General features: G+C 37.5%; 1 protein-coding gene across 1 annotated transcript in view; it reads left to right on the forward strand.

Annotated features, from left to right (window-relative positions):
• Positions 1 to 24,108, forward strand: part of LOC150080152 (sodium/potassium-transporting ATPase subunit alpha-like) — a 379,958-nt gene that overhangs the window by 127,042 nt on the left and 228,808 nt on the right. The window contains exon 7 of the mRNA XM_090380992.1: positions 16,064 to 16,332. Within this exon, the coding sequence (XP_090237118.1) occupies positions 16,064 to 16,332 (269 nt within the window). The remainder of the gene's footprint in view (positions 1 to 16,063; positions 16,333 to 24,108) is intronic.

The raw sequence follows: 24,108 nt of genomic DNA on the forward strand, positions 1-24,108 counted from the left end.
TCCCAAGCCACATTGGGATCGGGGGTAATGAACTGGCAAATGCCATGGCCAGATCACCAGAATGCCACAACACTCTTTGCCTGTTAGTCCCCTATACCGACTATAGGTAGCTAATACATGATAAATTACTCTCCCAATGGCAATAATCTTGGCATGAGGAGGTCACAAAAAAAGCTATATCAGATAAAGCCTGTTATCGAACACTAGAAAAGGCATCAGATGTATATGTTAAATCGAGCATGTACATTTGATGCCTTTTCTACCTCGTATCACATGGTATAGGAGGTATTGAGACAATGTTCTAGTTATTGCTCATAGCACTATCCAAGACATTTTATGTTCATTTAATAATATTCATTCTAGACTCATTTACGTTGGAAAGGGAGAATACGGATACTAAGTCATTAAATTTTCTAAATTTCATGCTTATTCACGACTGGAATAAAATACAATTTAACATCTATCGTAAACCTACAATAGCGGTATGTTTCTGCATATCTTTAATCAATTTCTCAATGCCTATAAATATTCAACGATGGAATCTGCTTTGGGCACAGAAATACAAATATTAACCAGCAGATTCCTAAACATCGGTAACCCCCCCTTGCTACAATAAATTGAATTAGGGTACAAGCTCAGGATAGGATACAAAACATTACACCAACCTACAATAGTAATATCAAAAATACTTTATTTCTGTCCCATATGTTGAACAGGGCCACAAACAGCTTAACAGATTCTTTAAAGATACCAAATTTAAAATTGTGGCTAGGTCAATATGGAAATTACGCACTATACTGAACAGTCGCTCAGTCCTTTCCTCGTTCGCAACACAAATAAATGACCTGCTATACATTTCTTATGGCGATTAAGACTTGTCTTATCAAGGTTCTACGTGGTTTCCTCTCAATTTTTGTGTTAATCAACATGCGGCCTCAGTTCGTGCTTCTCGTTCAGCAGCATCACAATTAGCCTTTCATGCCATTAACGAAAAACACTTTTTTATTTAGCGAAACCAAAATACTTAAGTGTCCAATGTAATTATACGAGACTATTAATTGCAGAAACTGACAAAATTAAATTACATGAGAAATTCTGTTAATGTTTGCCGGCCATATCTAACCTCCGATTTGTGGTCTTTTGTGTGCATGTGCAAAGACAAATAATCCCTATTTAAGTTTCGTCCTCACCCCTATTCGGTAATTTTCATTCCTGTGATCACGACATACGGTCAATCTGACAACGCTTTGTTGTCAGCTTCAGGAAGGAAAATCATTTTTTTTTTTTCGTTAAATTAATTTTTCAATTGATTTTTAATTATTTTTTCCTGTAACGTAAGTTTTTCGATTTTTTTTTTAATTGTTTGCTTTTTAATTTCTGGAGAGTATAATATGGAAGTGTTTTACGTATCATATTGAGGTAAACTTCTCTTATTCTTTTACAAATAAATATATTTTTATATTAGTTTACCTCTTACATATATTTATTTTTATACATATTGACCTAAGTAATTAGTTCACTGAAATTTTTGCTGTTATCTTGTATGGGACGTGGTTTTGGCACATTATAGCCCTAGTTGCTGATGCACCATTAAAACCCAAACAACCAACTCAGTGGACAGATTTTTATGAAATTTTAATATTGAAAGTTTATAAAAAAAATGTTAGTCAAGCCATTCCTAATTTTATTAAAATCAGACAAATAGAAATTTGGCAGTCATTACTTCTTTTCTCCATACAATTTGTATGTATAAAAGAAATTAAGAGATTAAATATAATTTTAATGCAGTATTGTTGTCTTTAAACAGTAATTGCATGCTTTGTGTGTATTATGTAAGAGTTGTGAATGTGGTGCTAATTGTGAAGTGAGAGAAAATAGACTTAAAGAGTATACTGAAAGAGAGCAATAAATATTATACGCTAGTAATTAAAGTGAACAGTTTATAGAACATAAAACTGTAGAGATTAAATATTTTGTAAAGTTATAATTAATTGACAAAATAACTATACAGCAATAAAGAGAACTATATATATTTTTTCACTTCTGTTAATCACAGAAAAAAAAATTAAGAAAATTTGATTAATTTAAGAAAAATATTTGAATGGGCTTGAAATGTAACAGTGTACATTAAGTAGCTTGTTTTATCCATTATCTGTTGTGGTTTTTTTTTCACCTGAGAATATCAAATTTAGTCACAGAGCTGTGATGATATAATTGGACGTTTTATTGATGTTTAGTTCTGTTGTAGTAAGTAAATCAGAAGTTAAATTTTTTCATCTATGTGTGATCAATGAATAATTTATCAAGAACATCCACTTTTACATGGTATAAGATTTTCATTTGCCTTCAAAAACAGCAGCAGTTTATTTCAGCTTGCTCTGTGCATTGATGGAAATGTGCTGTTATATTCATTCATGCAGACTGGATACTATTTGATTAATTTAATATCCACTGACAATATGTGTCAAAGAAGTGAAGTTAGATGATAATTGGCATGGCAACTGCTAATTAAATACACTAGGCTGTCATATGGGATGGTTGAGAGTCCCATGGTAGTATGCTCAGTGATGATTAACTAGTCTGTTATTCTGGAATTAGTCCATGGGTATCAGCATCCTTACTGTTTTCCAGCATACCATTTCTATACAATTGTTAGTAGAGATAAAGCCGCCATAATCCCATTATATAAGGCTATTGTTAGACCACACTTGGAATACTGTGTCCAAGTATGGAGACCGCACCTAAAGAAAGACATTGTACTTCTTGAAAGGGTCGAAAGATGCGTAACTCACCTGGTGAGATCGGCAAAAGGGCATCCGTATGAGGAAAGACTTCGAATATGTGGATTGCAGAGCTTGGAAACTAGGCACCTTAGAGGAGACTTGATTGAGGTGTTTGAGGCTCTGAGAGGCATAAGTAAAATGAAAGAGGACGAAATTTTCACAGTTATGAATGATTCTAGAACTAGGGTCCATAATTTGAGGTGTATAAGGCCTTGAATGGGTTGAGCATGCTGAATTCTGATGGGATCCTTCCACTTGTTCAGATTACGAACCTAAGCCATAAATTCAAATTAAGAAAAGACAGATGTAGAAGAATAGATGTGTGGAAATTTGCCTTTAGCCAGTGGGTGGTTAATTGCTGGAACAAACTTCCATCTGTTGTTGTGGAAGTTGATAGGTTGAATAAATTTAAGGAGGAACTGGACAGGCATTTGGAGGGAATGGTGTGATTTTTTTTTTTTTTTTTGCTGATGCTGCATAAGCTCATACACTTGCTTTCTTGCATCACATGCCACTACTACTACTATTTCAAGTTATGAGGGGAGATGTTAGGCTGAATTGCAGGAAGTTCTATTTTAGCCAGCAAGTTATAAATTACTTGAATAAGTTACCTCCATGGGTGGTAGGGGCTGACAGTTTGGGGAAATTCAAAGGTCAGCTGGATAATTAATTATGGCAGGAGGGAAACGCATAGGTTGTCTATTTCCTTTTCTCTTGTTAATTATTTATTTTTTAAATTTTCTTTTTCTTATTATTTTTTTGTTATTTGGATGGTGTAGCATACGCCATAGGCTTCCTTGCACCATGCAGCCATTACTAATACAATAGTATTGCCTAAAATCAGTTTTCATTGAGCATGGAAAGTCTACAATTTGTTTTCTTCATTACCTTGTTTTGCTATCTGCACATTGCAACTGAAAATTAATTTTATTAGAAGAGATGGACCTTCTCCAGGCTTCCAGTTTTGATGATCCTTTGCCTTTTTAAAGATATTTCTTTCTGTTACATATCTATCATAGTGATGTGGTATACTACAGTCCAGTCTGATAGTATCTAACAAATCATGTAAATGTTCTGTTTATACCCTGACGCAGCCAAGTGTTCCAGGGCATTTACCCTACACCTCAAACTCATAGATGCCCATCAGAATGCTGGTGCCTAATTTCTTCCTTGTCTCTGCACCTAGCACACACAAAGAAATCCTCCTTGGCTAGATCATGTCCTATTCTGGACAGGTCTGCAAACATTTCGCATTTTGCACATTGTTTTAGACTGTGATGCATGGGAGAATTGCCCCCTTCGGTTCTCCTGCGAGCCACAGCACTCTGGCTGTTCTGTGAACTCTGCTGTAGTCTGGGTCATGATTCTGTTCAAGTATAATTTAATTAACAATGAAATTTAATAAAATTAATAAATTTTATTGATAATACTATACTAATTTAACAGATTTGTAATACATGGTTACGTATTTCGTTATCTAGTTTTACGTTAATCCTTACAGTATTCCGTATTGTATAACAATGGCGGCAAGTTATGAACGTAAAATCTACGGACACTAAGTATTAACTTTCAAAATCGCTATCAAAATTCAAAATAAACCACGGAGCTTGGCTATTACTATAAAGCTGCTTATAGAAAATAATTTAGTTTAACAATTAAGTCAATAAAATGACTAACAACTAAATTTTACATTAAATTTATGGAAAGTTGGCAACATAAGATAGTAATCACCATTTCATTATTTATTATTATTTTTTTTTTCATTTATTGAGTAAAGTGGGGCCCCAGCCAAAAAAAACTGGCAAATCCGCCATATCACCATGTTGACATGTGTCAACATGGTGACACTGTTCAACTCTGCCGTGTTACACTGTGATGTTACAAAAACTCTGCAGAAAGGACAGAAATGTGTGTAATGCTATGTTTGTTATGTTGTTTAGTTGTTTCTGGCTGCTTTGCTATCAGAAAGCAACAAGCACCAGGGTGGTGCACCTGTCCACGCCATGAGGAGGCAGGCCCCAGCTGAGTGAAAACCACAGGAGACCTCGAGTATCATACACTGAATGTCCAAATCATTCAAAATATCAGCAAATAAAATTAAATTTAGCAGTAATTTTTTTTTTTTTTTTTTTTTTAATGAAAACCAAAAAACACGAGAGGTAATATAACCTATAGTATTTAGTACTGTGCTTGGGTTGGAGATTGAGAACACGAAAGAAGATATTTGTTGACATTAGATTTCAACTTCTGTAGACTGTAATTTTCAGGAAATACATATGAAGGAAGGTTGTTCCAGAAAACGGCAGTTCAATGAATAAACGAGGAAGATGAAAAGTTGGTTCTATGAGTTTGAAGTTGGACAATAAATGGATGTTGGCTGGTGACTGCACGTGTTCGGACTGTTTTGAAAGAGAGAGCAGGAATTATAGAAGCCAATTCAGAAGAACAGTGCCCATGGAAGTATCTGTAGTAAAGGCATGCAGCAGAACAGTACGTCTATGAGACGGCGAGTGGAGAGACTCTGTTAGAGATGAATCATTAATTAACCTAACTGCCCTCTTCTGAATGGAATCTAGAAACCTGAGAGAGGTTTTGGGGGCACCGCTCCAAATGTGGGAACAACATTCCATGGTAAGGTGGAGTTGTTATTTGTACAGAGTGAACAGCTGTTTGGAAGAAAAGTAACACAGAGAGCGAAAGAGAAAAACCAAGTTTTTTAGATGCAGAGGAAGCAATATTTGTAATGTGCTTGTGCCAAGAGAGATTAGAAGTCAGGGTAATCCCCAAAAGAGATATATCATTTTCACTAGAAATCAGAGTGTCACCAAAGATAAGCATAGGAGCAGAAGAATCCTTTTTGCAAGGTATAAGACAAGACTGAGTTTTATAGGGATTGAAATCAACTGTCTTTGCCCGAGTGGAGAATCGACAATTTAAGGAATTGGTAGCAGATATTCGAGAAGTTGACGTTGATTGAGCATGGCAAAGTTTCTCAAAATGGAAAGTGGAATGCAATGTGCTATCATCGGCAAAACTATGGATAGGATTTCCAGTCAATGGAAGAAGATCATTAATATACAAGAGGTATAGAGTGGGGGAAAGAACTGAACCTTGGGGGACACCAGCATTAGTGGAGAAGTTAGAAGACAGAGAGCCATCTACCATCACCCTCAGTGAGTGATCAGAGAGAAAACTGGATAATCAATTACAAATAAAAACAGTTGGCAAACCATAAGATGGAAGCTTGTTTAGAAGACCTTTATGCCAAACACGATCAAAAGCCTTTGAGATGTCAAGAGCAACTGCTTGTGTTTCATCGAACTTTTCGATTGAATTTGTCCATAAATGGGTAACATAAGCCAGAATATCACCAGTGGAACCACAGTTAACAGGAGGTAGAAGTCAAGAAGACACAATGGTATCATTTGACGTCATACAAGTTTCTTAACCAACCGTCCAAGTTGATGATGGTACTTGAGCTAAAAAATGGTGGTAGTGACGATGTTGGTGGTATTACGAGGTGGAGATGCTGGTCTGGACTGGAGGTAGAACTGGAATAGGAGTAGTTCCAGACAATCCTAATCATACAGCCAATACGCTTGATCTTTTTCTCACAAACAACCCTTCTAAGTATACGGTCGAAGTGAGAGGTCCTTTAGGCACTTCAGATCACAACTTGGTGATTGTCTCTTCTCCAATGGAACCTTTATCTCATGGCTATTCCCAACCTCGTGTTGTTTGGCATTACAAGAATGCAAAATGGGATGACCTGCGAGACTTCTTTTCTTCTTTTCCTTGGTCGGATTACTGTTTCAAAACTTCTGATGTCAACGTTTGCTCAGATCGTGTCAGTGAAATTATTCTTGCAGGAATGGAATCCTTTATCCCACACTCCACTTTAAAATCTCGTCCTTTATCTAAACCTTGGTTTTCCAATAAATGTGCTAAGGCTGTTCAAGAGAAGAATGTTGCATATCGTAATTGGCTTGTTTCTAATTCTTCAGTTTCATTTTCTGCCTATACCAAAGCTCGCAGCAATTGTAAAGCAGTTATTAATCAGTCCAAACTAGAGTTTGAACAGGCTAAGAGTAGAAAACTTGCTTCTTGCCCTAATGGTAGCTGAGCATTCTGGTCTCTTGCCAAAGCTATTGGCCGCAACTTTTGCCCATCTCTGCTCCCACCTCTGTCTAAACCAGATGGTTCTGTTGTCACTTCAGCCAAGGATAAAGCTGACCTGCTAGCATCCCATTTTTCTTCCAGCTCATGTATTAATGATCTTGGTAAAACACCTCCCACCATTCCCAACATGCTCCATTCAATGCCTCCTGTGATCTTCCGTCAAAAGGATATCAGAAGGATTTTGATGAATCTTGATGCTAAGAAAGCTCCAGGTCCTGATGGTATTTCTCCACTTGTTCTCAAAACCTGTGCTCCTGAACTTACTCCTATTCTTTGCCGCCTTTTTTCACTTTCTTATTCCAAAGGTGTTTTTCCTTCTGCTTGGAAATTTGCTCATATCCAGCCAGTTCCTAAAAAGGGTGACAAATCCCTCCCATCCAATTATTGTCCCATTGCAATTACTTCTACTCTTTCTAAAGTAATGGAGAAATCAATTAACCGCCAACTCTTAAACTACCTAGAAACCTTCCGTCTGATCAATGATCACCAGTATGGATTCCGTCAGTGTCGATCCACTGGTGATATTCTGGCTTATGTTACCCATTTATGGACTAATTCAATGGAAAGGTTCGGTGAAACACAAGTAGTTGCTCTTGACATCTCAAAGGCCTTTGATCGTGTTTGGCATAAAGGTCTTCTAAACAAGCTTCCATCTTATGGTTTGCCAACTGTTTTTAGTACTTGGTTATCCAGTTTTCTCTCTGATCGCTCACTGAGGGTGATGGTAGATGGCTCTCTGTGTTCTAACTTCTCCACTAATTCCAGTGTCCCCCAAGGTTCAAATCTTTCCCCCACTCTTTTCCTCTTGTATATTAATGAGCCGACCGGGTTACCTGGGTTGGTAAAGTGCCTGCCTGGCAACCCAAAGGTTGCGGGTTCGAATCCCGCCTAGAGCTTGGATCAAAGTACTGCAAAAACCTTGGGAGGTGCAATATGGCCACAGAAGCCGATGTGCCAACAACTTCCAAAAAAAAAAAAAAAAAAGTATATTAATGACCTTCTTCCACTGACTGGAAATCCTATCCATAGTTTTGCCAATGATAGCACATTGCATTCCACTTTCCATTTTGAGAAACCTTGTCCTGCTCAATCAGCTTCAACTTCTTGAAAATCTGCTACCAATTCCTTAAATGCCGATCTTCAGGTAATTCTCTAGTGGGGCAAAGACAACTTAATTGATTTCAACCCTTCTAAAACTCAGTCTTGTCTTAAATCCGCAAAAAGGATTCTTCTGCTCCTATGCTTATCTTTAGAGACACTCTGATTTCTAGGCAAAATGATATATCTCTTTTGGGGATTACCCTGACTTCTAATCTCTCTTGGCACAAGCACATTACAAATATTGCTTCCTCTGCATCTAAAAAACTTGGTTTTCTCTTTCGCTCTCGGCATTACTTTTCTTCCAAACAGCTGCTCACTCTGTATAAATCGCAAATCCGCCCTGCCATGGAATATTGTTCCCACATCTGGGGTGGTTCCCCCAAAACCTCTCTCAGGCTTCTTGATTCCATTCAGAAGAGGGCAGTTAGGTTAATTAATGATTCATCTCTAACAGAGTCTCTCCACTCGCTTTCTCATAGCCTTACTGTTTCTGCTGCATGTCTCTTCTACAGATACTTCCATTGGCACTGTTTTTCTGAATTGGCTTCTATAATTCCCGCTCTCTCTTTCAAAACAGTCTGAACACGTGCCGCCACCAGCCAACATCCATTTACTGTCCAACTTCAAACCCACAGAACCAACTTTTCATCTTCCTCATTTATTCATTCAACTTCTGTTTTCTGGAACAACCTTCCTTCATACGTATTTCCTGAAAATTACAATCTACAGAAGTTCAAGTCCAATGTCAACAAATATCTTCTTTCGTCTTCTTGACCTCCAACCCAAGCACAGTACTAAGTACTATAGGTTCTAATACCTCTCGTGTTTGAGGTACTACTCATGATTTGTCTGGCAAAGGCTTTATATGCAAAATCTTGCCGAAGATAATTTTTCTTTGTAATCCAACAGAAACGACTGATTGCCTGGGGAGAATGGTTGACACACAGTGGACAGAGGCTGACAAAGATCCAAGTAATATGGACAGGTGAAAAGAACATGCTGCCAGTCTTCTGGGATGCCACAGTTACAGAGGGGAGAATCAGACTGATTAAACATAGCAAGTTTAGCATGCAGGGAACCATGGCCAGTTAGAAGGAAAAGATGAATTTGACACAAATGGTTTGGACTGAACCATTTTAGAATAGACTTTTGTAAGGCAAAGGACACAGATGGAATAAACTTTCTTTTGACAATACCTTAGGAAGAAGAAGACCACTGAGCTTGCCAGAGTTGAACCAGGTAGTTCCAGCAATGAGTTTTTTTTTTCGGTTTTAGGATTGCAGTGGTTATTAACAATGAAGTCTAAAAAGTCATCTGGAATGGCATGTCTATGGTAATAACAAAAACCTCGATAAGCGATTTGGAGGTGCAGAGGTAGGTAACTGTTTAAAACCTGGAGCGTAGCTGTCGAGACAGTGGGACTGGTATGACACATCATTAAGAGCATGCATCTTTGGATAGAGGAGAGTTTCTCTTGGATGGCAATCTTCTTAGTATACCAAAACCTGGCACCAGTGCCATAGATACAAATCGGAACAAACACCACTTTGTACAAAAGACGAAGGGCATGATGGTTAATACCCCAGGATTGATGCGAAAGACGGACAAGCATAAATGTATACTTGGCTATTTTATCATGAAGGCACAAGATATGTTTCTGGAAACTTATGATCTAGAATAATACCCAAAAATTTATGTGAGTCAACAATGGAGAGAGAACGACCAAAAAGTTTTAACAGTTGAAGGCTTGAAATTGTTAAGGTTGCCCTTAAGATAAAGAAGCTTAGTCTTGTTAGGCGAAATGGTAAGTTTATTAATAACGGACCAAGAGCACAGATCATTCATAATGCTACTGGCAGTATTTTCCAAAGAAGCATGAGAATTACCAAGGACAAGAAGGGTTAGATCATCAGCATATGCTATTTTAGAAGCATTGGGGGTTGAACAGAGAACCCACTCATCTAGAAACAAATCGTAGATGAGTGGACCAAGCACTTAACCTTGTGGGCATCCTCGAGAGACAGAATGACCAAGTTGCTGAGTTCCAGAAATGACTTGTACAAAACGGCGGAGAAAGTAGTTGCAGGTTGAGTTGAAGAGTTGTGAGGAGCATTGAGCAGCCATGAGGTGAGCAAAGAAGCTGTCCCACCAAAGGGAGTCAAAGGCTCCAGAGAAATCTACGAAAATAGCCATAGAATATTTAAAAGTCAGTTGTTTACTCTGGAAAGAAGTTCAACCAAGGCCGCCTCAGTTCCTAGGCCTGGACGAAAACCAAACTGGTCAGAGGATTTTAATGAATGTTCAGTAAATAGGCAATCTAGATGGCAGCAATAAGTTGCTCAAGAGTTTTATGTAAGGTGGACAATAACGCAATAGGACAATAGGCCTTAGCAGAAATAGGACTACCAGGTTTGGGAATTAATTTTAACAATACTGTCTTCCAAAGGACAGGAAAGGTTGTCTCGTTCAAGCATTTATTATACAGTGTGACAAAGACAGATGGATAGAGTTTGTGTAGTTGCTTAATGAAAATTCCCTCGAAGTTATCAATTCCAGAACAGCTATTATTATTGATTTTGTAGATTGCCAAATCAACCTCCACCTGGCTGAAGCAAGGAGTGGATTCAGAAGTAAGATAGGCACTGTTGAGAGATCTAATTTGTTGGTGAATAGCTCACAGCTCACAGCTCCAGTGGATTGACACTGATGGATTACATATTGGTGATCATTAGCATTAGTAGAGGCATATGATATAAGAAAGCAAGCTTATACCATCAGCCAAAAAAACCCTTCTCATTTCATTCATTCATTTATTTGGTCCAAAAGTTTGTCCAATTCTTCCTTGAATTTATTTAAGCTATCAACTTCCACGACTGATGGAAATTTGTTCTTGCAATCAACCGCCCTCTGGCTAAAGCCAAATTTCTGCACATCAATTCTACAACTATAAGGTCATATTTCGGGATAAAATATCACCTTATTGGAAAAGATAGATTTTAAAGTCTTTGAGTTTTAATTAATAAAGGCTTATACAGCCATATAATAGTGCCACCGCCAGAGAAAGACATCGTGACCTACTCTAGTATTTTTCACTGAGAAACGTTATGAACGAACTCAAGAATTGTCATCAAAGAACATGCTTGATTGACACCATCAAGAGCAACGCTGGCATGAGCATGAAGGGCATGGAAGCAGCTTGCCCATAAAGTCTCCGAAATTCAGCTGCAACTGAACGGATGAAAACAACAATTCTACAACTATCTTTCCTTGATTAGAATATTTACCCCTTCAGGTGTGTAATCTGAGCAACATAAAGAATCCCATCAGTTGAGCATGCTCAAACCATCCAACGCCTTATACACTGCAATCAGATCACCTTGCAGATGCCTAGTCTTCAGATGCTGCAATTTGCAGAACTTAAGACTTTTTTTTTTTATTTATTTATTTTTTTTTTTTTGGTAAGAGCAACCCTTTGTTCCCCTCAATAATCTTGTTGCCCTTCTCTGTACTTGTTCCAGCAGCTGTACATCCTTCCAAAAATGGGGCCTCCAGACCTGTATGCAGTACTCAGGGTGTGGCCTGACCACTATCTTATACAAGGGGATCGTGGGTAGGGGCAGCAGTGCATAGCACATGCTTCTTGATTATAACCGGGGTTCGAGCCCGTGACCACCAAATACGGAGGATGCAGAAAGGTCAGGGAATGACCACAGCATATCTCTGGAGCAATTATGGCCTTAGTTGCTAATGCTCCGAAAAACCAAATAATAATAATAACAACAACATATACAAGGAGATAATCACCTCCTTATCTTTTTTTGGTGCGCTATGGCCATAGATGCTGATGCGATCCAAAATGCGGCAAAAAAATCCACAAACAAACCTCCTTATCCCTGATAGCAAAATTCCTGTATATCATTGACAAGAAGCTCATAAGCTTCTCTGGCAGCCTGTCTGCACTCCTCAGAAAACTTCATATCTGACTGCACAATTACCCCCAGGTCTTTCATTCTCCATTACCCTGATTGTAGTACTGCACAGTTGGTACACTAATCTGGGGTTGCTGCTATCCATTTGCATTTGTCAATGTTAAACTTCAGTTGCCACCTTTCATCCCACCTGCCCAACTTTTCTATATCATGTTGCAGTAGCGTACTGTCATTGTTGTCATTAACAACCTTGCAACCTTCATATCATCTGATCTTGGACATTAAGCCTGATATACCTTCATTAATATCACTGATAAATATAGAAAACAACAATGGGCCTAACATCAAACCCAGGGAGACTCCACTAATAATATTAGTTCATGAAGAGCAATGCCATTGGTTACCACTCTGTTCTCTCACTCAACCATCCCTTTATCCATAGCAGCAACTGCCCTTAATGCCATACTGCTCGAATTTGTATAGCAGTCTTCCATGCCAACAGTATCAAAAGCTTTCCTGAAATCCAAGTACACTGGTGTTCAAAGAAAGTGTATCACCTAAGAATTTCACATTTCTAACCCCTTTTCACAATGGTATGTCACGTTAATGACTAGCATCTCAAATAGAAATATAAACAAAAGCTATTTATTATAGTTAAGGCAAAGCTAAGCAATATTTGACAGGTGCTCTCAAAATATTCCAAAATGAACATTTGCAACCTTTATAAAACAGTTTTGGGTAACACTACAATTATGGATGAAATGTTATCAGAAGCCTTTGCTTCAGTTTATCATTTTAAATGGAAAACAAATTGAAAAGTTCACCAGGTGCAAACTAATATTTAGTTGAACTGCCTCTGGCCCTGATGACAGCAGCACACTGTCGGGGCATTGACAAGATCAATTTCTGAAGATAATCAACTGATAGTTCGTGGTTCCAAACATGAATTATCACTGAAGTGCATGAAGAATCTTTGGTTTCTTTCTGGCAACTGCTGATTCCACATGATGCCAACAGTTCTCTATAGGATTCAGGTCTGGGCTGTTTCCTGGCCAGCTAAGAGTTGTATTGGACAATTCTTCCAACCATTTTTTTCACCTGTAACAAATGTAAACACATTACTGTCGAACCTCTAATGCAGAAATGAAGTTAAAGTAACTACAGAAGTGCCTACTTACACTTTTTGCCCAATAACAAGAAGCAGAGTCGTCTTGAAAGATGCAGTTACTTGGCTGGTTGAAATGGTCTCTAATGGTTGTCAGCAATTTGCCTTCCAGTATAGCCAGGTATCCACTGCCATTTACGGAACCTTTTATAAATTGCAGATGACCTACTCCACAATACGAAATGCACCTCTATATCATTTGGCTGGTAGGAAATTTCACTGTAGACACCATACAGTCTGAATGGTATTCTTAACCATGTCTGTGGTGAATTGTTTGTCTCCAATCAGAGCCATGCAGTTTGAATTTCTTCTCATCCTAGAAAATAACTGACTTCCACTGCCCCGGGGGTCCATTTGACATGCTCCTTACACCAAATTAATCGGGCCTTTTTCATTTTTTCTATTAGGAGGGGGCTTTTTCTTAGGACGATGGGCTACAATTCCATTTTTGAAGAGGTGTCTTCTGACTGTTACTGTACTTGCTACCACTCCTGTATGTTCTTCCCATTCTCTTTTCAGCTCAGGCGAAGAAGCTTTACGGTTTTTAAGGCATAAGCGCTTCAAAATGTGGTCCTGTTTTGGCTTAGAGACTAGTTTGCATCCAGTTCCTTTTTTCCTATCAGCAGAACCAGTAGTCTTGAGTTTGGAAAGAAATCTATTCACTATCGACTGATTACAAGACACTCTATAAGCAATATGACAGGAAGAGCATCCTTCCTCACGTAAAGCAACAATAGCACTCTTTCTTCATGGCGTCGACTGCACGTAACTTGCCATCCTGACACAGTCAAGGAATGACTGCAACTCTTGCAGAGCATGTTTATATAGCTGAAAGTCATCACCTACGTGTGTCAATCTTATGTGATTGTAATCTGTAAGAAATATTGCCATACTTACATTATTCGGATGACAATTACAATTTTAAGGAATGATACACTTTATTTGAACACCAGTGTATATGATATCAAAATTATTTTTTGCATCCAGTTCCTTTTGTGACTACATAATAGTATCCAATCAAATTGGTCAGATGACATTTCTCCTTAACAAGCCCATGCTATGTCTGAACTATAAATGCAGTCTTGTATAGGTGATCCTGCAATGCTTCTTTAACCAGTGACTCCATCTATTTTCCTCAGAACAGAAGTTAAACTAACAGGTTTAACTTCTGTTGTTATTATTATTATTACTCGTGTCACTATTAGATCCCGCTTTGTGAATTGAGGATATATTTGCACATCTCCAGTCCCTATGGACTGGAATTCCCTACGGACTGCACATCTCCAGTCCGTAGGGAACTCCCCCAAATTGAACGATGCTCTCATAATTATGGCTAAGGGTTTGCTTACTTCCTTTTTCGCCTCCTTTAATATAACTGGATAGATCCCGTCCACCCCAGGTGCCTTTGTTATGTTTAACCTCAACAATTTTTCCTGCACTTTGCTCTCAGTTATTACAAAATCATTTAGCTCCCTCTTAGAGTTTGATAAACTTCTGGCCTCCACTTCATCCACCTCAAAACCTTTCATCTAATTGTTGATCAGATGGAAGGTTTTGGGATGGTTTTAGTTTGCATTTGATAGATTTCTCCATTACTTTGGAAGAAGTTGAAATAAGTACAGTGGGGTTATAATTGGACAGGATGCATTTGTCACCCTTTTTATTTTTTGGAACTGGCTGGATATGAGCAAATTTGCATGCAGAAGGTAAAACATCAATGGAATACAGTAGTGAAAAAACACAGCACAGAATAGGGGTGCATGCTGGAGAACAAGTGGAGAAATGCCATCATGATCTGGAGCTTTTTTGGCATCAGGCTTGTTCAGAATTTTTCTGATATTTTTCTGATGGAAGACCACCCGAGGGATCAAGTGTAGAGTATTTGGTATGGTAGGAGCTGCCTTACCAAGACTGTTGATACAAGAATTAGAAGAAAAGTGGAATGCTAATAAGTTGGCCATATCTTTAGCTGAAGATGCAATGGAACTATCAGTTTGTATCAGCTGTGAGTATAAATGTAGAGAAGTTGCAGGCAATAATTTTGGCATTAATCCAGAATAAGCAATTTCACTGACCAAATCTGAAGTAACTTTGGGATCAGAAGATTTAAACCAGTAATCTAAGTTAAAAGAAGAATAAAAACAGCTGTTTCTTGGCTATGTATCATTCTTATGTGAACACTCAGTATGATTACTGTTGTGAGGACACTGACCTGTTTTTTTTATACATCACCACCACTGCTATTATTAAAAATCCATAATATCAGGCTATGTTGTTCATTTTACTATCAGATGTGTACCATAAGTAATGGTTAGAGATGTCTGCTTTCAGACATATGACCAGGGCATGCAATATTGTGTAATAAAGAGTTTCTGCCCAGTGGGATTTTATATTATATATCCACTCAAAATAATTTATCAGGAACACACCACTGCACAACAGAGAAGTCACAATACCTATATGAAATATAGGTAGGCGCCTCCGTAGCCAGGTGGGAAGGAGCAGCAGTGCGTAGCACACGCTTCTTGATTAGACCGGGGTTCGAGCCCGTCGCCACCAAATATGGAGGATGTGGAAAGGTCAGGGAATGACCACCGCATATTCCCGGAGCAATATGGCCTTAGTTGCTAATGCTCCTAAAAACCAAATAACAACAACATGAAATATAGGTGTCAGAAGATAGACAGGGCATAGTGTACTTCTGAAATTGATACAGGGAAGTACTGAAGACAAATAAATTTTCATAGATACTAATCATACATTTTTGATACTACAGTATTACAAATATTGGTTGAGCATACTTGTATATTACAAATGTTTCTTTATGTATTAAGAACACACTTAACTTGTTTAGTTGTGTAGAAAACCCAAATGCTTGACAGTATACGCATTTTTTTAATTTGTAGGTACTGCACGTGGTGTAGTTATAAATACGGGTGATCGCACAGTCATGGGCCGTATTGCAAATCTAGCATCTGGATTAGAAATGGGGGACACTCCCATTGCTCGAGAAATTGCCCATTTCATTCATATTATTACTAGTGTTGCTGTGTTTCTTGGTGTTTCATTCTTTGTTATTGCATTCATCCTGGGTTATCACTGGCTGGATGCTGTCATCTTTCTCATAGGAATTATTGTGGCCAATGTTCCTGAGGGTCTCTTAGCTACTGTAACAGTAAGTATTGGCTGTTTGATTTATTCTTTACTTCACTACTTTTCATCAACTGCAGAGATGTACTAAAGTCTCACAAGCAGTAAGTACCACATTTATTATATAAAATATCTATATACCTAATTTAACTCTTTTTAATTTAATAATTTAATCCTTTCATGAGTATGTACAAATCCCCTACCCCTTTTTGAATTTTATTTTTATTTTTTGACAGTAATCATGCTCTAATTATAAAATACAAAAATAATTAACTGATAGGGCACATTCTCTGGTATTAACAAGCTGGCGCACTAGGAGGTTTGCATAAAATTGATCAAAAAGCAGCTAACCAACAGTGCTAGAAAGAACAATACTTTTTTTTTTTAGCATGATTAGAATAGTCAGATGATACAAGAAAACAGATCTGATACTAGCCATATGGTGCAAGGAAGCCCTGGGCTGTTGCTGCACTGGCTGGAAAAAAAAAAAAAATATATATATATATATAGGCAAATAGATTAGATGAATTAAGTGCCTGGAGAAAAAAAAAAAAAAAAAAAGACATTACCTAAAAATTATATAAATAAAACTAAATGAAAATATATAAATGGTACTTAATGCCAGGTCCTAAGATTTTAACTGTGTCATCAAAGGGCTGGCAGCCAACACCGAAGGAAACACAGCAGTAAGCAAGGCCTCTGTTTTTGTTATGATGTATATGTGGCAGGCAGAAAAAGCGAGCAAATGTGTACATCATAGCTGACCCGACAGAGATGAAAAAGAAATATAAGAAAAAAAAAAAAAAAAAAATACTAAAATAAATAAGTAAAATGCAAAAATTAAAACCAATTGATTCCAGTTAAAGAAAAAATTAATGAATAGCAAACAGCCTTACCGGAATTTTAACAGAAACTGAACTATCAGCACGAAAGCAAATAGTCAAGATATGGCAACTTTCTGACGAACCGAGTTAAGCAAACATAACAGGGCTGTAACGGAGACCAAAGAAGTAAGCCGATAGTTCCCAGTGAATTTATAACAGCTAAAGTAACCCAGAGTATAGGAGAAAGAAGGTGTGAGTTGGTCAAAGTGAACGGTACTCATGTGACGGGGGAGCAGGCAATTGAACAAATGAGGCAAGTGGGTCAGCAAAGGGGAGAAAACTAGACAAACAAAGTAGCATTGAAAAACTCTAAACTTTGTCATAGAAGAAAAAAAGAAGTGATAGCAGAAAAATAGAATCTTGAATATTGCTTTCGGCTAGCCTAATCGCACACAAGATATAAGAACAGCAAAAAGTAATTGGAAGAAGGGGAATGTAGTGGTGCTCGGGCAGTCCTCTATTGCGTAACCTGTACCTAAAGTAGGTTCCTGGCCATATGCCTGATGTGTTTAAGTCAGTAATGGTATTGTCTTTACAAATATGAGACGGAAAAATGTCTAAAGAACAATAAAATAAAGACGAAAAAACAATTAGCAATACAAGACAAACAAAAACATAATAACCCTGTAGTTTGCCAATCCGTTGGGCACAGGCTTTTCTACACTGAGACACAACAGAGGCTAGGGGATATATGACTATATATTATGTACACGCCTGAATGTAAAAAGAAGATATCAACCAGTAATTACACTGTTAATATCAATATTATTATCAATAAGATTTTTAAATTTCATGATATTCAGTGCTTTCCTAAAATGATGGTAAAGGAAGGCTGGAGGGAGACTATTACTGAGCAGTTTGTTATGGAGTAATTTGATAATGTCTAAAAGGAGAACATTGCAAATAGTAACAATTCTGATGCATTGGGAGGGTATTATATTTGAATGCACTTTTTTTTTTGAAATGTAAGAGTGCCAATGTGTGAAACTGACAACATTGAAGTTAAAAGAATCTCTTATTATATATGTTAATTGCAGTTTGAGGGCTGTTGATATTAATGTCCAGATCTAAGTAATTAGCTGAATAGTCATTGTTATTAGTTCTCTCCAGAGTAAGTTCTGGAGGATAAATACCAGCAAAGTCATGTATAAATGTAGGCTAGTTGATTACTGACAAGTCATCTATATATCTGCAAATCTGAGGGTAGGAAAGTCTCAGACCAGTATAGGTTAACTAAGATACAGCTAGCTGGGCTTACCCATAGGGGTATCTTTTGGTTTGCAAGTATACAGTTTTGCCATAAAATATGTAATTATTGGAAATGCATAGGTTTATGAGATTGTTCCAATATACAGAATTACAACTAATCATATGTTTATAAGTTTCATTCATGACTGATTTTAGGTTGGTTAGGGCTGTTGAATAGACTATTAAAGTCAAACGTTTGAACATGAGTGATGTTGCCATTATTTAGAGCATTAATAACTGGTATATTATTATTATTAATTATTCTGCTATCAGGAATGATGTCCATTATAGGTTTAAGTAACAGTTTTAGTTTTGCCAGGCTTATGAGCATAACCGTACTTACAAGAAGTGATGAACCTGAAACCTATGGGGTTTTTGTGGAACTTAGGTATGAAGTAAATAAAAGGAAATTTGATTATTATTAATGCGCCGACCAGGCTAGCCAGGTGGGTAAAGTGCCTGCCTGGCAACCCAAAGGTTGCGGGTTCGAATCCCGCCTCTGGCTTGGATCACAGTAAAATTCAAAAACCTTGGGAGGTGCATTATGGCCATAGAAGCTGATGCGCCAACAACTAACAAAAAAAAAAAAATTATTAATGCTAATTTTTAATTTCTTGCTGAAAGCAGTTAATTTCTTAGTAATTGTACTGCTGTCATTTGAGATGGACTTGTAGGTGGCACTGGAATTTAGTTCTGCGTTTAATGTTTGGAAATAAAAGGCCTTACAGATATAATACAGTAAACCCTCGCTATTCGCGGGGGTTACGTTCCTGAGAAATTCCGCGAATACTGAAAACGCGAATACTGAGTTATGGTGCCCATGGTAATAAAAGGGTTCCGTTCCAAAGTATGAAATATATAACAAAAATTAGTCTAAAATTTTGTCTGTACGTATTATGTGTATTTACCTACATAATATGACTATGTACATAGACAAACGTAGAGAGTAAGTACATAAAAAAAAAAAAAAAAGCATAAGGCATCGAAATGAAAATAAGAAACAATTTATTAAATGTAATACTGTACATATTTATTAGACATTTTAAAGAAACCTTTCAAAAACATATCAAGAACATGGGTTGCTGGGCGAAAAATAACCATATCGATTTTTAAATCTTTCAAACCAGCCTTTGCTGGCTAAAAAACTTATCCCGCGAGTGCTATCACCAGTTTCACTAAAGTGTAGTGTTGATAAAGGTGTTTTGCCTTTTCACGAATGATAAGTGAACTTAACGGAATTTTATTTTGAGTTCGGTCTTCTATCCAAAGATTTAAAGCCTTTTCCATTTTTTCTAATTTCACATCACGAGTTATAGAGCAAATTTTTGATGCAATTAGCGCGTTTTCACGGACACTACGGCGGATTTTTTCTTCCGATTTCTTGATTGATCGTACCGTTGACTCATTGATTTTATAATGTTTTGCCACTGAGGAGACACTTTCACCATTAGAAATTTTGTCTAACAATTCAATTTTACTCGCTAATGTCATCACCTTCTTTGATCTTTTCACAGTTCCCTTTTTATTCGCGGCCATATTTTTGTAGGATTAGAAAAGAACTTGTCCACAATAAAATCACTTTCTTTTAACTTTAACACGCTCGAAAAAGTCTGTTTACATCAACACACTGCAAAATGGTAGATTTTTCCCTTTTGTAAACGTATCAATTAAAAGCAAGAGGTGAAACCTTCTATGACAAGCGCATTACACATACTGAACAAGGATTAGCTTGAAACATCCGCGCTTGCGATTTTGTCACCCCCCCACCCATTGAGCGCAAGACACTTCCTTTTTACACCTTTTAAGTTATTTTTATTCATTTTTAGAGAATAAAGCACAATTACAAAATGAGGAGGCACACTTGATACACATAAAGCTGTGAGCGTGTAGCAAAATGAATAAACAACACCATAAAGGCAGAGACAACTCTATTAACACCTCACTAGCTCACATTTTACATTTCTGGGGGTTACTACCATAAAACAATAAAAACAATTTCCAGTTGCGTTCCTGCTAGTGGAATCTGTTATAAACTGGTAGTGAACTCTATCTAATTGCATTTGCGATAATACCGATAGCTGGAATTGTGTTGGTTTTTAAGTTATTATGGTGAAATGTGTTTCCCCTTCACTGCTATAAAAAAATAAATACATTTTCAGAATCTTCTCTTCATTTCTATCGTGTTGCGTTCAGTTGGGGTGATTCCGCGTTCGACTGCCATTTCTTGTAAACACAAAGGCGAATCGTGCATATGCGAATTCAGTTCGTGTTATATACAATATCGTTCCCCTAAATTGTGTAAGATTGAATTAGTGTAGTGTAAACACATGTTATAAGACGACTGACTGTACTACTCTGTGGACTGGGCAAAATGATTTTAGCCACACCCATGTTTTTTTCATGGCGGAAAATGTTCCGGCGCTTTAAAATTCACATTTTTTTAGGTTTAAATCAGCGACCGCGAATACGCGAAACCGCGAATACAGATACCGCAAATAGCGGGGGTTTACTGTAGTTGCAAGGAGGCTTTATCCAATGGAGTGATGACAAAATGTTTGTGTAAATCTGCCAATTGTTGTTTTAATTTGGAAAAATGGAATTTTAATCTAGTAGATGGTTGTCCATGTGGAATCGATGTCTTATATTGATGTAGCATCTCAGCTAGAGCAGAATTCATCTATAATTGGAAGGCCTTCAGTGGGGATGTTATGGTGGTAAGAAAGCTTAAATCAGAAGTTGAGCAGATCTTGATATAACTGTTTTTTGAAAAGTGTGAAGCTGATTTTAGAGTATAGCCTGTATTTGAAGCCATAAGACATGATGCTTTTTAGATCCTGGTTTGGAATAATATTTATATTGCCTGTTATATTATCACCAAAGTTTGCATCAATGAGATTGAAAATTTGGCTGATTGCAAATACATCCATGGGAAATGGGTTCAAGAGCAAATTTATCCATGTTGGTGGCTAGATGTTTATAATTACAGGCTATGAGTCCAAATGGTTTTGCATATCTGAATATAATGTTCACATTCTGGCAGCCAGCAGGAAGTAAGTTAGTTAAATTATTAATGCAACTATTAACGTTGAAGTTGTCCAAACTGGTATTGTATTTGAATATGATGGTAATATTTTTTTTTTTTTTTTTTTTTGGCTGGTGCAGCATAAGCCATAGGCTTTCTTGCACCATGCGGCCGTTACTAATACTAATATTATCTTGGCTGTTCATATTGATCCTGGATTTTAATTTAAATTTACAGATGTCTGTTACAAGGTGAAGTTAAGTGTTTAGAAGTGAAATTAAAGACGAGGATGTACCTGTAAACGGCCTTAAGGGTGCTATGCTTAGTACAAAATAATAGATCATGAATCATCTGTACATTAAATTGACTGTTATCCCATTCAGTGATAGTTTGTTGAAAGTCAACCAGCTTGTATTTATGCATAGGAATAATGGTACTTTTGGGTTTTTGTTTCCTATAAGGTCTGGATTTACCAAGGCCTTGGAATTTTTCATATATGTAAATTTCTGTAATATTATTTGTCATGATTTTGTGATTGAACTTATTGAGTCCATAAGGATAAAGAGTTTTTAACTTTAGCATGAATAATTCTTGTCTATTTCTGGCGCTAGGGTTGGGTATTTGTGCTAGTATGGAAATATAAAAGTTGGTAAAGCAGTGTGACTGGAAGTGATAGTACTCAATTTGTTGTTCAGAGTTGTTATGGCTATTGTGGTTATTGTAATTCTTGATATCTTATCTATGTAGGTTAAGCCTGAGGTGAAATTTATTACCAGTTTGTCCTACATATTTCATATTGCAGGTTATCAGGTAAACCATGTTGCTGCATTTGTAGAAAATAGGTTCATCAGTACTATAAGAAACATGCTGTGCATGCATATATGGGCATGGGCATTTATGCTATTACTTGCAATATCCCCGACCCATAATCAATTATTATAGTTATTTATTTTTATTTTTATATTTATTTATTTATTTTTTTTAGATGTTCCGTTTTATCGCTACAACCTATTATTATTAATTATATATATGTACATGGTGTCTCAAAAATATTGGTAGAAACGTTTAGGGGAGATAGGTAACATCTAAAGGAATGTGAATCGCATAGGAACCCATAACTGTAAACGTCACCGTAAGTCAGTAGACGGCACTGTTCATCAGTTCGCGAGAGGGAAAATTTCTGGTTTACTCATTCAAGCAGTAGTCGCCGCACGAAGAACATGCACCGATATATGAACTGTGAGCTGGCAGACATGTACCTAGTGTATGGATTGGCAGAGGGCAATGGACGAGCCGCTCAACAAATTTATGGAGAACGCTTCCCAGACAGACATGTGCCGGACGACTGTTTTTTTGCGCGTGTGCATCAAAATTTGTGTGATTGTGGGTCATTTAGAGGTAACAGGAGTAGTGCAGGCAGACCATGTTTGATGCGAACTCCTGCCATGGAAGAAAGTGTATTGAATGCCGTCCAGAATAATCCTACTACCAGCACACATGCCGTTTCCTCTGCTTCAGGATTGTCTCGTTGCAGTGTACAGTGTGTCTGGCACAGCGATTCCTTACGCCCCTTTCATCTCCAAAGGGTTCGGTTACTGCTCCTCCAAGATCATCCTGTATGTGTGGCTTTTGTACAGTGGTTTCTCCAAGAAAGTGTTCAAGACTTGAATTTTTCAGCATATGTTTTGTTCACGGATGAGGCTTATTTCACTCGGGGAGGCTTATTCAATCAGCACGATGCTCATGTGTGGGCTCATGACAAACCACATGTTGTGCGCCCCCATGCAGCACAACATTGCTTCGCAATAAATGTGTGGGCAGGTATGGTTGGTGACTGCTTAGTCGGCCCATACCTGTTACCATCCCGCATGAACTCCGCTAAATATCGGATCTTTCTTGAACAAGTTCTGCCAGGGTTACTTGACAATGGTCCAGCAAATGTGAGACAACATTTTGTTTCAACGTGACGGGGTGCCTGCCCATTATGGAAGGCATGTTTGTGACCATTTGAACAGGAGTTTTGGGCGTTGATAGATTGGCCGTGGTGGATCCGTTGCCTGGCCTGGGCCCCCATGCTCACCTGATTTATCGAGCCTTGATTTCTTTCTGTGGGGGGGGCCCCTCAAATCTATCGTATATGAATCGCCTGTGGAGACGGAAATGGATCTCGTGGCGAGACTCGTCTGCGCTGCTGCTATTGTCAAAGAAACTCCAGGTGTGTTTGACCATGTCCACCAATCCATGCATGCATCGGTGTCACGCATGCAATCGCGTCTTGTGGTGGAACCTTCGAGCATCTGTTGTAACATCATGAAATGCATCCATATCCTACTCCATTGTTAATATTATGTCAAATGTTTGCCACTAATTACTGTCTTGTGCTATTTCTGCTTCTTGTGCTATTTCTGCTTCTTGTGCCTCTGCTACTACTTTCCCGTAACGTTTCCAGTTATGGGTTCCTATGCGATTCACATTCTTTTAGATGTTACCTACCTCCCCTAAATGTTTGTACCAATATTTTTGAGACACCCTGTATATCTATATATATATATATATATATATATATATACACGTTTCTAATTGTTCAAATTTTTTATTGTTACCTATTATTGGTGGTTTTTACATATAGGCATTAGTTTTCATACAG

The sequence above is a fragment of the Mastigoproctus giganteus genome, chromosome 9 (assembly GCF_048544385.1).
Source record: "Mastigoproctus giganteus isolate SK-2022 chromosome 9, ASM4854438v1, whole genome shotgun sequence".
NCBI lineage: Eukaryota > Metazoa > Arthropoda > Arachnida > Uropygi > Thelyphonidae > Mastigoproctus > Mastigoproctus giganteus.